This window comes from Hydra viridissima, unplaced genomic scaffold (assembly GCF_058129835.1).
Source record: "Hydra viridissima isolate aposymbiotic clone 2 unplaced genomic scaffold, HvirCarnegie_v1 scaffold_2, whole genome shotgun sequence".
Classification (NCBI taxonomy): Eukaryota; Metazoa; Cnidaria; class Hydrozoa; order Anthoathecata; family Hydridae; genus Hydra; species Hydra viridissima.
The window spans coordinates 24,550,047-24,563,459 of record NW_028324301.1 but is presented as its reverse complement, the minus strand read 5'-3'; the positions used below and the strand labels follow the sequence as shown (position 1 = coordinate 24,563,459).

Here is a 13,413-nt window from a genome sequence, read left to right as displayed (position 1 = left end):
TCACCGGGAGCTCTTATTGGAACTCGGTGCAAGTTTGAGCAATTACGGTAATATTTTATTCCATTTCTATTTAAAAAATCAATTCCGTAATCAAAAGTTCAAACGTCCGAACTAATGTGAGAACAAGAAAATTAGAAACGAAGTACTGGTGGAGGATTAGGGTATCTTAACCCTTCGATCCCTCTACTCACTTTAGATACAAACTATCCTGTGCACTTCTCTATTTTAAAAACTTTGGTAGCAGTTTTCTGCTAAGTTTTTAGGGTATTTATTCTGTCTGTTGTTATTGGATGTATTATTTGGTAAGCAATGTCGGCACCGTATCTACTGTGCAATTTATTTCAAAATCCTCTTTATACGTTAGATGTCTTAATCTCGGATTCCTAAATACACTATAAAACTTCATCCTATCAAAGACACTTTAACTAACTTGATTACGTTTTTATGTTTGGACAGTACTGAGTCCACGAATAATAATTATCGTCTGAATAGGTATTTATTCTGAAACTAAAAAAGTTTGAAGTAGTTAATAAAACTTAAATTTTATAACTCTTATAAGATTAGAAAAACTCCCCATAAAGCATTAGTTGGTGCTTTTCGCTTGATATTTTAAAAATACCTTTGGTTTTTGTCTTTGATAAATAGAATAAAATGTAAGTATATATGCATATATATGATATATATGATATGTATGTAAAAACATGTTTTTAAAATTTAGTTTATAGTTTTTTATTAAAACATGCTGTAAGATGACCCTTAGTATTGATCAATGGATAGAAATAGCAAAGGATTGCAAGTACCTTCCTGAGACAGATCTTAAGGTTTGTGCTACATAAGTTTTTTCATCATTACAGTTTATTTGTACACTTTTCATTTGTTTAGCATGTTTCACTGTAATTTTATTTTTAACTTCACTGAAATTGATTTTAGTTTATGGATTTAAATCTGTTTCATTTAATCTATTCTATTTAAATGATTAGTTCTTATTTTCATTTGGTTTTCTATATTTAAATTATTTTTAATTTAGTATTAATATCACTAAATATAGTTAAGGATCAAATATATCCTTATTGTTTATACCAGGACAGGTTCTTATTGCGGTAATTGTTTTAACATTCAAATTTGGTATTATTGACTTTTTGATAGAATTTTTCTTAATGAGAAAATATAGTTCATAAAATAACTTTGTAGAAATTTTATTTCAAATTTGACTATTAAATTTTTAAACTTTTTTAAGGGTAAATCCATGTTAAATCATTCAGGCAATTTGAAAGGCTGTGAAAAACTAATTTGGCATATTCTACATCATTCAGGCAATTTGAAAGGCTGTGAAAAACTAATTTGGCATATTCTACATCACTTTTGCAAAAAAAAAAAAAGATAACCCAAAAGTATAAAATTAAAACAAAGTTGTTCCCATATTAAGGTTATATCCAGTTCAGTATAATTAATCAATAAAATAAAAACTTTTTATCTGCTTTACAGGTGATTTGTCTTTTTACACTTTGATAGGAAGAGCCTTTCCTGTTGCTACAAGTCTTATGTTTGTATTGTCACCAATAACAGACATTTCTTTTAGCACATGAGAAACAACTCTGTCTGCAGCTTTGGGATCCTTAATAGTAATTAAGGCTCAGCAATTTTTAAAGATTGTTTCCTTGTTGTAAAGATGACTAACACTACTTAATAGCAAAATGAATTTCTTTTTTTTAATCGAATCTTCTCAGTTTCTTCAGAGGTGAATTCAGAAAGATTAAGTTTTGGCTACTTCCAGTGTCCTGCCTGAGGGTTCAAATAGCACAATAGCAGATTCATCTTCTTAGTTCATTCTTTCGATTCTTTAGCTTGCTGACACCCAAGCAACTATGAAGTCTCTATAGCTTTACTGATGGCCTTACCTTTTTGTTTAAAGTATAAGATTGTCTTGTAGCCTCCACAAATTCCAGTCAGATGAGAATTTATACCCAAACTGAACCAGGCTCCACAATTTCTTTTATAAGTTGAATCAATAAACTGTTCTTCTCTGAGGATAAACATTTTCTGTCGTTACTAACACAACAGAAACAGATTTTCTGAATCTGTTTCTGTTGTGTTAATCAATGCGCAGACATATTGTCTTTTTATTTCAACAAAATATCAGGCAAATGGCCCAATATGTTGAGAAAAATTTGTCTGAAATTTAGCATACTAATCTATTGTAATTAGCCTCTAAATAAATAAAAAAAACTTTGGTTTGAGACATGTGCTAACTGATGTGTATTAAATGTTTTATGTACCTGTTTTTTTGGATGAAGAGAATCATGGTAGGTTTATGAGTTCTTGTGTTTCTTGAACACTTCTGTAATCTGTGGATTGCTGCATTTTGGTGGGTTGCATTTACTTGGTTGCACTGTTATAATTTGAATTCTTTATCAGATTTTTCATTCACACTCACTATAAAGAAATTTTAACTTCATTTCTTGATGTTTGTCTAATTTTCTTAATGGTTATAGTAATGTGTAAAATAATTGAAAACTCCCAATGTATTTTTTACAGAGCAATTGTATTTTTTACAGAGCAATTGTATTTTTTTGCACTTGTATATTGTCTTTAACTAGTTTTATTACCATGATTGAATTTAAATTTTAAACTAAATAATTCACCAACAGCAGCATGAATCAAACTTCCAGAAAATCTGTTCAATTTTTTCTTCTTTATAGCGACTTTGTGATTATGTCAGTGATTTATTAATAGAAGAGTCAAATGTTCAACCTGTATCAACTCCAGTTACAGTTTGCGGTGATATACATGGACAGGTGACCTCCATGTTTTCTTTGCTTTTATATTTTGGAAAATTTATATTTCAACCTGGAATTAGTTTTTTATCATTTCAATTTTTTAATTTTTTTTTTTAAACCAAGGTTTTGGTTTTTCACTTTTCGCATAATTTAGAAATGTTTGATAATTTGTAAAGAAAATAATTTTTTTTTAATTTGATTGGCTGGACATAATGAAAGTATTTTATGTAATGGATGGTTGATGTTTTGTATTTGTTGAGGCTTTGTTTTCATCGTAAAATTTTGGATTTCTTTTTTAAGTTTTATGATCTTGAAGAGTTATTTCGAACGAGTGGAAAAGTTCCAGATACAAACTACATATTTATGGTGTGTTTTTACTGACTTGGTTTAGTTTCAAAAAAAAAGAAATTGCTTGAATATTTTAAATGTTTAAAAGTAGTATGTAATTATCTTAAGGTACAGTATAAATATGTTAAGATACAATATAAATATCTTCAGGTTTTGAAACGTTTAAGAGATAATTGTTAGAAATGTTTCAGAAATAGTTGTTCTGTTTTCTTCATTCTTGTTAATCAAACAAGTTCAATTTTTAGACTAAGTATATATTTACATTTTCCTACAAATGTTAATTGAGGATAGTAGCTCTATAGTTTAATTTTGAATACAAATTTTATGATTAAACCTTTTTAACTCATTTGTTAACTTTTATATTTTGCTGATCTTAAGATATTTTGTATGAATGATGTAGGGAGATTTTGTCGACAGAGGCTATTACAGCTTAGAGACATGGACACGATTGTTAACATTAAAAGCTAAGTGTGTATTTTTTAAATTAATTTTACTTTTACGTTATGAAATATTAAGTGTTAATTAAACCCCCTGAAAGTTGATATGTTTTTTTTGTGAAAAGATGTTTATTTTTGAAAAAGTTATCTTTATGTTTTAATGTGATTTTAATGTTTATTTTTATTAGTGAATGTGATTTTAATGTTTATTTTTATTAGTGAATGTGATTTTAATGTTTATTTTTATTAGTGAATGTGATTTTAATGTTTATTTTTATTAGTGAATGTGATTTTAATGTTTATTTTTATTAGTGAATGTGATTTTAATGTTTATTTTTATTAGTGAATGTGATTTTAATGTTTATTTTTATTAGTGAATGTGATTTTAATGTTTATTTTTATTAGTGAATGTGATTTTAATGTTTATTTTTATTAGTGAATGTGATTTTAACGTTTATTTTTATTAGTGAATGTGATTTTAACGTTTATTTTTATTAGTGAATGTGATTTTAATGTTTATTTTTATTAGTGAATGTGATTTTAATGTTTATTTTTATTAGTGAATGTGATTTTAATGTTTATTTTTATTAGTGAATGTGATTTTAATGTTTATTTTTATTAGTGAATGTGATTTTAATGTTTATTTTTATTAGTGAATGTGATTTTAATGTTTATTTTTATTAGTGAATGTGATTTTAATGTTTATTTTTATTAGTGAATGTGATTTTAATGTTTATTTTTATTAGTGAATGTGATTTTAATGTTTATTTTTATTAGTGAATGTGATTTTAATGTTTATTTTTATTAGTGAATGTGATTTTAATGTTTATTTTTATTAGTGAATGTGATTTTAATGTTTATTTTTATTAGTGAATGTGATTTTAACGTTTATTTTTATTAGTGAATGTGATTTTAATGTTTATTTTTATTAGTGAATGTGATTTTAATGTTTATTTTTATTAGTGAATGTGATTTTAATGTTTATTTTTATTAGTGAATGTGATTTTAATGTTTATTTTTATTAGTGAATGTGATTTTAATGTTTATTTTTATTAGTGAATGTGATTTTAACGTTTATTTTTATTAGTGAATGTGATTTTAATGTTTATTTTTATTAGTGAATGTGATTTTAATGTTTATTTTTATTAGTGAATGTGATTTTAATGTTTATTTTTATTAGTGAATGTGATTTTAATGTTTATTTTTATTAGTGAATGTGATTTTAATGTTTATTTTTATTAGTGAATGTGATTTTAATGTTTATTTTTATTAGTGAATGTGATTTTAATGTTTATTTTTATTAGTGAATGTGATTTTAATGTTTATTTTTATTAGTGAATGTGATTTTAACGTTTATTTTTATTAGTGAATGTGATTTTAACGTTTATTTTTATTAGTGAATGTGATTTTAATGTTTATTTTTATTAGTGAATGTGATTTTAATGTTTATTTTTATTAGTGAATGTGATTTTAATGTTTATTTTTATTAGTGAATGTGATTTTAATGTTTATTTTTATTAGTGAATGTGATTTTAATGTTTATTTTTATTAGTGAATGTGATTTTAATGTTTATTTTTATTAGTGAATGTGATTTTAATGTTTATTTTTATTAGTGAATGTGATTTTAATGTTTATTTTTATTAGTGAATGTGATTTTAATGTTTATTTTTATTAGTGAATGTGATTTTAATGTTTATTTTTATTAGTGAATGTGATTTTAATGTTTATTTTTATTAGTGAATGTGATTTTAATGTTTATTTTTATTAGTGAATGTGATTTTAACGTTTATTTTTATTAGTGAATGTGATTTTAATGTTTATTTTTATTAGTGAATGTGATTTTAATGTTTATTTTTATTAGTGAATGTGATTTTAATGTTTATTTTTATTAGTGAATGTGATTTTAATGTTTATTTTTATTAGTGAATGTGATTTTAATGTTTATTTTTATTAGTGAATGTGATTTTAATGTTTATTTTTATTAGTGAATGTGATTTTAATGTTTATTTTTATTAGTGAATGTGATTTTAATGTTTATTTTTATTAGTGAATGTGATTTTAATGTTTATTTTTATTAGTGAATGTGATTTTAATGTTTATTTTTATTAGTGAATGTGATTTTAATGTTTATTTTTATTAGTGAATGTGATTTTAATGTTTATTTTTATTAGTGAATGTGATTTTAACGTTTATTTTTATTAGTGAATGTGATTTTAATGTTTATTTTTATTAGTGAATGTGATTTTAATGTTTATTTTTATTAGTGAATGTGATTTTAATGTTTATTTTTATTAGTGAATGTGATTTTAATGTTTATTTTTATTAGTGAATGTGATTTTAATGTTTATTTTTATTAGTGAATGTGATTTTAATGTTTATTTTTATTAGTGAATGTGATTTTAATGTTTATTTTTATTAGTGAATGTGATTTTAATGTTTATTTTTATTAGTGAATGTGATTTTAATGTTTATTTTTATTAGTGAATGTGATTTTAATGTTTATTTTTATTAGTGAATGTGATTTTAATGTTTATTTTTATTAGTGAATGTGATTTTAATGTTTATTTTTATTAGTGAATGTGATTTTAATGTTTATTTTTATTAGTGAATGTGATTTTAATGTTTATTTTTATTAGTGAATGTGATTTTAATGTTTATTTTTATTAGTGAATGTGATTTTAATGTTTATTTTTATTAGTGAATGTGATTTTAATGTTTATTTTTATTAGTGAATGTGATTTTAATGTTTATTTTTATTAGTGAATGTGATTTTAATGTTTATTTTTATTAGTGAATGTGATTTTAATGTTTATTTTTATTAGTGAATGTGATTTTAATGTTTATTTTTATTAGTGAATGTGATTTTAATGTTTATTTTTATTAGTGAATGTGATTTTAATGTTTATTTTTATTAGTGAATGTGATTTTAATGTTTATTTTTATTAGTGAATGTGATTTTAATGTTTATTTTTATTAGTGAATGTGATTTTAATGTTTATTTTTATTAGTGAATGTGATTTTAACGTTTATTTTTATTAGTGAATGTGATTTTAATGTGATCTTAACAATTTTTAATGAAATTTGCTGAACAAGTTCTATGTTAATATTTGAATTTTTTTTTTTTAAATAAAAAGTTCAGAAATTGTGGTTAAAGATACTTTTGAACTCACCTTTTCTAAAAAGTTTTACAAACCGAATGCAATTATTTGTTAATACAAAAGAACTTCTAACAGTTAAAATTATATTTGTATGGTTGTACATTCCTCAGGCAAAAGAGTTTTTAAATCTTTTCTGTTAAAAAGTTGTTGCATAAAAAATACTTTTGTCCGCTACTGTATATGATCATTATAAATTATAAAGAAATAACTTTTTCAAACATAAGCAAATTATTGTAATGGTTTTTATACTTTTAAAGGTTAACCTAATATTGCAGCTTTTTGTGTGCGAGTGTAGTTCTTTTGTATGAATGAGATCTTTTAGTTTTTTTTGTGTTCATTTTGTATGCTTGTATTCCTCCAAGCTAAGTTTGGATTAGTTTTTTGCAATCAAATAAAAAGTATTAAAAACCAAAAAATTTCTCCATCACCCTCAGTTCCATGCCCCTTAGCTTTTAAAAAAAAAAAGCTATAGTTGGTTTAGTTCAAAGTTTGAGTTTCACTGTTTTTTAAATGTTTTTTTAGGTATCCAAAGCATATTACTCTGCTTCGTGGAAATCACGAGAGTAGACAAATTACTCAAGTTTATGGATTTTATGGTGAGTTCCAAGTCTTGAAAATCACCATTGGTCAAATTAAGTTATCTATCATAATTGTGCAATGTGGAGGCGGTTTTAGGTCAAGCCCACAAAAATATGCACTTGAACTAAAACCCCATCATTTGTTAAGATTAAGATTTACATTAGAAAATAATCTCCTAGAAAAAATATCAATAGTGTTAAATTTGATGTTTGGGGTTTCAGCTTGAGGGTCAATGAGTCATTGTAAAGTTTAGAGTGAATTATTCCTAATTATTAATTAGAGCCTTGTGGTTGTTTATGAATATGTGTGAACCAAAAACATATTTGTAAATTTTCCCAAAAAACAAAATTTTAATTGCCTTAAATGTTTTTAAATTTGTTTTAATATTTTTAAATGTTTTTTGTTTGATCTCACTGATCATTTGTAGATGAATGTATGTCCAAGTATGGAAATGCAAATGCTTGGCGCAACTGTTGTCGTGTGTTTGATTTACTGACTGTTGCAGCGGTAAGAATTTCAGTATTAAATCTATTTAGTATTTCTAATTTTTTTCTTTAAATATCAGTTTTAAAAATGTTTAATTTTCTGCCTAGTTGATCGACGATGAAGTTTTGTGTGTACATGGTGGGTTGTCTCCTGAAATACGTACACTAGATCAGGTTGGTAAACAAACATCTTTGAATAAGAAAAATTAAAACTTGTACAGGTAAAAAATTTTCAGTATACTGTCTTATGGTTACACTGGTCAAAATTATTTGCTACATATTTTACTCCATATCTTTTGAGAAGCATTTCCGTCTTTTTATAATCTAGAGATGTATCTTAATTTTTATTATCAAGTTTAGATGTTTGAGTAAGTTTTTGTGGTGCTTTATAGAAGATAGCAAGATAGAAATTATTTTGAAAGTTTTTAATTTTTCCATAGTTTTTAATCAACTTGTTTCATGCATTTTCACATGTGGGTAAACATGTGAAAATGTATCTAATTTAAAACTTTACTGCGTTCAGATTAAGATTTTGATTTGCTTTTTTAGATACGAACAATCGACAGAAACATGGAAATTCCTCACAAGGGGGCTTTTTGTGATATCCTTTTGAAATGTTTATTGTGTGTTGCTATGTGTTACTATTGTGTGTTGCTATGTGTTACTATTGTGTGTTGCTATGTGTTACTATTGTGTGTTGCTATGTGTTACTATTGTGTGTTGCTATGTGTTACTATTGTAAATAATTTATTGCTTTTTAAAATTTGCTCTTTTTGCTTTAATTTAAATTATGTTCGGATATTAAACTTCTTTAACGGAAGTTTACATATTGTTTGGTCCGATCCTGACGATGTACAATCATGGTCAATTAGCCCACGTGGTGCTGGGTGGCTGTTTGGTAGCAAAGTGACAAACGAGGTTTTTTGAAGTTTTCATGCGAAAACATGTGATACTTTATACGCATATATTGGCTCTGGGTAAAAGTTTGTGGCGTTTAGATAGGAATCTTTAATAAGTTTTTACTAAATTTTTAGTAAAATTCATTTGGTTTCTTTAGGCAAAAACGCCACGAACTTTTTCCCAGGCTCAATATATGGACGTAGAAAATACGTAAAAATTTGCATTCAATATATAACAATAAGAAAAACTCAATCTGCCAGTTTTTATGATGATAACTTTTAAACTGATTTGTTTATTTTTAATTATTTTTATGCACTAAGGCATGCAATTTGGAGTATCTAAAATTTATTTTTACGGCATAGATAATCAGATAAAAATGTACGCGTAAGAATAATCTTACGTACACACACACACACACACACACACACACACACACACACACACACACACACACACACACACACACACACACACACACACACACATGTATATGTATGTATGTATATATGTATATATGTATATGTATATGTATATGTATATATGTATATGTATATGTATATATGTATATATATATATATATATATATATATATATATATATATATATATATGATTTAGTTCATGACAATGAATAACCTGGAGCTAATATGTCGTGCTCATCAATTAGTTCAAGAAGGTTATAAATATATGTTTGGAGAAAAACTTGTCACTGTATGGTCGGCGCCAAATTATTGTTATCGGTGCGGTAACATTGCTGCCACTTTGGCTTTTACAGATGCTAGAACTAGAGAAGCAAAGTTATTCCACGCCGTTCCGGACGACGAGCGAGTTGTTCCACCTCGACAAACCATTCCTTATTTTTTATAAAGCTTCGCCGTTAAATTACATACTTGCCGCGTAAAGAAAAAATTCGTAACGAAATTTTAATTTAATAATCCCCAAACGCGCCTAATTTGCACAAGTTTTTACATTGCTGAAAATTTGTTGAAGAGGTATTTTTAATGATGCATCTTTAAAAAAAAAAAAATGAAATTTTCAATTTTTAAATTTTCTCATGACCTGCTTGAAGTCGCTTAAATTTGGAACATTTTTTGCTAGATTAGTTTATCCTGTCTTGGATAAAAGGCTTTTATTCGGGTCTGGATTATTGACTTGTATTAATACGGTTTTGTGGAGGACATGTAAAATAATTATTTTCCCTAAAAACTTGTAAATGTTTGAAAAAAACGCTTTTTTTTATGTTCAACTTTTCCATTTTTTGTGACGATCGAAATTTTTGATTATTTTAAAAAACATTTTCATGTAATGCTCTTAAATATGAAACCTTAGTGACACGATATGTAAATAAATATTTGGGGTCTAAAACTCTGATATTTATTACATTGTATGTCTCTAAAGAGGAAATTAAAAAGGAACTGTAAACTTAAAAGAAAATTTGTTGTAATTCAATATATTTAGTTAAGCACCGTAAATTAAACACGTCACGTTTTTTTTTTTTTACGAGAATTATTGCAGCTATTTAAGCTATCGCTCGAAAAGTCTGCGTTCCTTTGTGAATTCTTTTCTTAATTCGTTTTATTATTTCTGAATGTTACTTTCTGAAGAGATAAAAGTGGGTTATTCAGATAAGCTTGTTTGTTGGTCGTTTGGATTAAAGAGCGGAGAAAAAAACACGCCATCACCTACAACACTTGATGTTTTTTTGCATTAATTGCAAAATGCAAAAAAATGTTTACCAAGGGAGAAATATTGCAAAGAAAACAAACTATAGGTTTGATATTCAACGACAATATTATTACTGTATGTCATAAAAACTTGACGTGACGTGGTAGGAATAAGAACGTGACGTGGTAGGAATATAAAGTAGCCATTTTTAGCGTAATAGATTCCATGGTTTAAGATAGGTAACTTTAGTAATCCGCTCTGATTTCTTCCCATTCTGACATCTTCCTATTTTGAATTTTGAGTTATTCCCATTTTAACATTTTACCGCTCTTTCATTTACAATTCTGACGTCGGCCTGAAATTTTTCCTTCACGACATTTTTCCGTTCTGAGTTCTTGTAGCAATCCTCATTTCAATGTTGTTCTCTTCGGGGTGTTTCCTCCTATGCTCGTTACTACTCTGATTCTAAACAGTTCTGCATTTTACTAACTTTTGAGCAAGTACGACATTTTAACAAAATATAAATCACTGACAACTAAAATTCAGATAAAGAATATATGTACCTATGTAGAAATATAAACCACATGTTGCATGCTTTATATCAGGAGAAATCACTTTGTATTGGAGTCCTCAATAAAAAAAGTGAAGTAAACAAAAATAATTTTTTTACAACTCTGCTCTTTAGAATGTTCGAAGAGCAGGAATTGAAAATAATTAAAGAACCTGTGCTATTGCAGAACTCAAACGGGTCTTGGTGCTGTGATATATGTGGCCACGAAGAAGTGCAAAAAGAGGAAGTCATCACTCATCGGATACAGCATTATTTTATTGAGAACTCAAAACAATGCCCGATTTGCCACAAAACCTTTACCCAATCAAGTTCCTTAAAAAGTCATTTAAATATACACACTGGAATAAAAAAGTTCAGGTATTATACTATGTTATTTCAAAATTTAAAATTATTTTTAAAGGCATCTAACTGTTTTTTGTTCAATTAAAATTTCATTTGTAAGAATGAAGAAAAATAGAAAATTGAATGCTTGAATGTTTCTACAGAATACACCTTTACACTGTACACCTCTTTATAAGGTAAAAATGGTTAAAAAATATTCTTGCACTTTTCTACCAATGTGTCAGTTTTTTTCCCTTAAAATTCAACTAAATTTAAATCAAAATTATAATTATTGCTATATTTTGCTCTTTTTGAAAAATATTTACTTGTTTATAATAGAATTATAAACTATTGCACCATGCTATTTATAATTTTAGGAGGCAAGTAAATAATTTTAATATCTAAATTTTTTGAAGTTTTTTGGTCTGTCATTATATTTTAAGTTTGAAAATTTCATATTACAGAAAGTGATTTTCTGATTTTTTTCACTGTTTAAAACTGTATTCTGTTTATTTAAGTGTTTTTTAACAACTCTTGATATTGGTAAGTGCTCTAAGTTAATGTATTGTCATGCCATAGCATAACATAAAGTTAAATATGTTTCAACCACTCTAATAGCCTACTAGTTTTCAGATTTTCTTTTTACCCTTTATGTATTATAGTAAACAAAGACTATTTGGGGAGATTTTTGTAATATTCATAATTTACTCTTTAATATTTTGTTTTCCCTAATTTGCCTTATCAAAATTGAAGAGTTTTTTTTTTTTTTTAGATGCAAGTATTGTAGCAGAAAATTTGGTTGGAGAACACAATTAACAAGACATGAAAATCTTCATACTGGTAAAAGTTTGCATACATGTGTTGTGTGCTCAAAGTCCTTTATGACCAAATGGTTGATGAGAAGGCATATGAAAGTTCATGATAAAAAGAGCATTATAACAGTGCATGATTCTGAAAAAGCATCTTTATTTAATGGATCACACAATCGTGATGTTGATTTTCATAGTGATATTGTTTGTAATTTAACTTGCCAAGAATGTGGTGTTGTGTTCCCAACAACTGAAAATCTAATTAGTCATCTCTTGGAACATAATATGAGCAAACACGTTCAGTATTTAAGTGCAAGTAATGAAAATGAACATTTAAACTTTGATAAAACAAAGTTAGTACCAAAAAAAAATTTAACAACTATAGTTTCAAAATTACATAATAAAGTTGATGAGAAGCAACAGAAACACGAAGAAGCAATTACTGTGCAAGTTGTTGAAGAGAAATGGCCAAACCTTGATATTCATGCAGAAAATACACGGGATCCGTTTATAAGTGGAGTTTCTGATTTTGTAGAAGATTCAGCAAGCATTTGTAAAACAGGTAATAACATGCCAGCCTCTGACCGAAAACAAAAATTCATGCGTTCCATGAGATCAGACATAAAAGATTTTAGCACAAAACTTCTGAGAGAAGTTGCTTCACTTAATACTAAAATTGACAGTTTAACAAATTTAGTGGCCTCACAATCTCTTATCCTAAATAGAATGCTGCTTGGGGGGAAAATGAATGTAAGTGGAATCTTAGATTTTGGTGTTCAACAAAATTGTCCTGATTAAATTCCTATTTTTTAAAAATATGGAATTCATTTTCAAAAATTCTCTCTAGCATCTATCCTTATAAGGATAGATCACACATGTTTTAGCCTTATAAGGATATATCCTATCCTTATAAGGATAGATTACACATGTTTTAGCCTTATAAGGATACATTCTATCCTTATAAGGATAGATCACACCTGTTTTAGGAAAAGGAATTGTTATCACTAGACACAGGCTGAATCTAATAAATAAGCAGTTTCCTATCTGAACTTATTTTATAGATAATTTTGTGATATTAGCTTATCTAATATATTTAAGTTGTACAAAATTTACAGAATCGACATTATTATTGTATTAAATTTTTTTATGGCGCTGTTCTTTCACTCCTTTGTAACTGAAAAACTTTCACGCGTCTCGAGCATGTAGACTGTTTTTAATTGTTAAAACGTGTTTACGGACTTAAGCATCTGACTGCAATTCCAACTAAAAAAAAATTACTGTAAACATGAAGACAAAATTTACAAACTCTTCCATCTGTTAAATCTAAGTCTAGATTTAGTCTAAATCACTTCATAAATTTCAT

The 13,413-nt window shown here is 26.3% G+C and overlaps 2 protein-coding genes across 4 annotated transcripts; both read left to right on the top strand.

The window, feature by feature from the left end:
• The first annotated feature begins 717 nt into the window (after positions 1-717).
• On the top strand, positions 718-9,911 carry LOC145180623 (serine/threonine-protein phosphatase 6 catalytic subunit-like). Its single transcript, XM_090078988.1, has 10 exons — positions 718-821; positions 2,700-2,795; positions 3,078-3,143; positions 3,526-3,593; positions 7,244-7,317; positions 7,728-7,807; positions 7,894-7,959; positions 8,335-8,390; positions 8,616-8,703; positions 9,303-9,911. The coding sequence occupies exons 1-10, from the start codon at positions 750-752 to the stop codon at positions 9,549-9,551; spliced, it is 915 nt and encodes a 304-aa protein (XP_089935114.1). The 5' UTR covers positions 718-749; the 3' UTR covers positions 9,552-9,911.
• Positions 9,912-10,275: 364 nt separating this feature from the next.
• LOC145193950 (uncharacterized) lies at positions 10,276-13,251 on the top strand. 3 transcript variants are annotated; one of them, XM_090078986.1, is made up of 3 exons: positions 10,276-10,455; positions 11,035-11,277; positions 12,014-13,251. In XM_090078986.1, the coding sequence occupies exons 1-3, from the start codon at positions 10,379-10,381 to the stop codon at positions 12,846-12,848; spliced, it is 1,155 nt and encodes a 384-aa protein (XP_089935112.1). In that variant the 5' UTR covers positions 10,276-10,378; the 3' UTR covers positions 12,849-13,251. The 3 variants fall into 3 exon arrangements, with proteins under 3 accessions (XP_089935112.1, XP_089935113.1, XP_079927645.2); XM_090078987.1 differs by lacking the exon at positions 10,276-10,455 and adding an exon at positions 10,711-10,849; XM_080071519.2 differs by lacking the exon at positions 10,276-10,455 and having other exon boundaries at positions 10,864-11,277.
• The last annotated feature ends 162 nt before the right edge of the window (positions 13,252-13,413 follow it).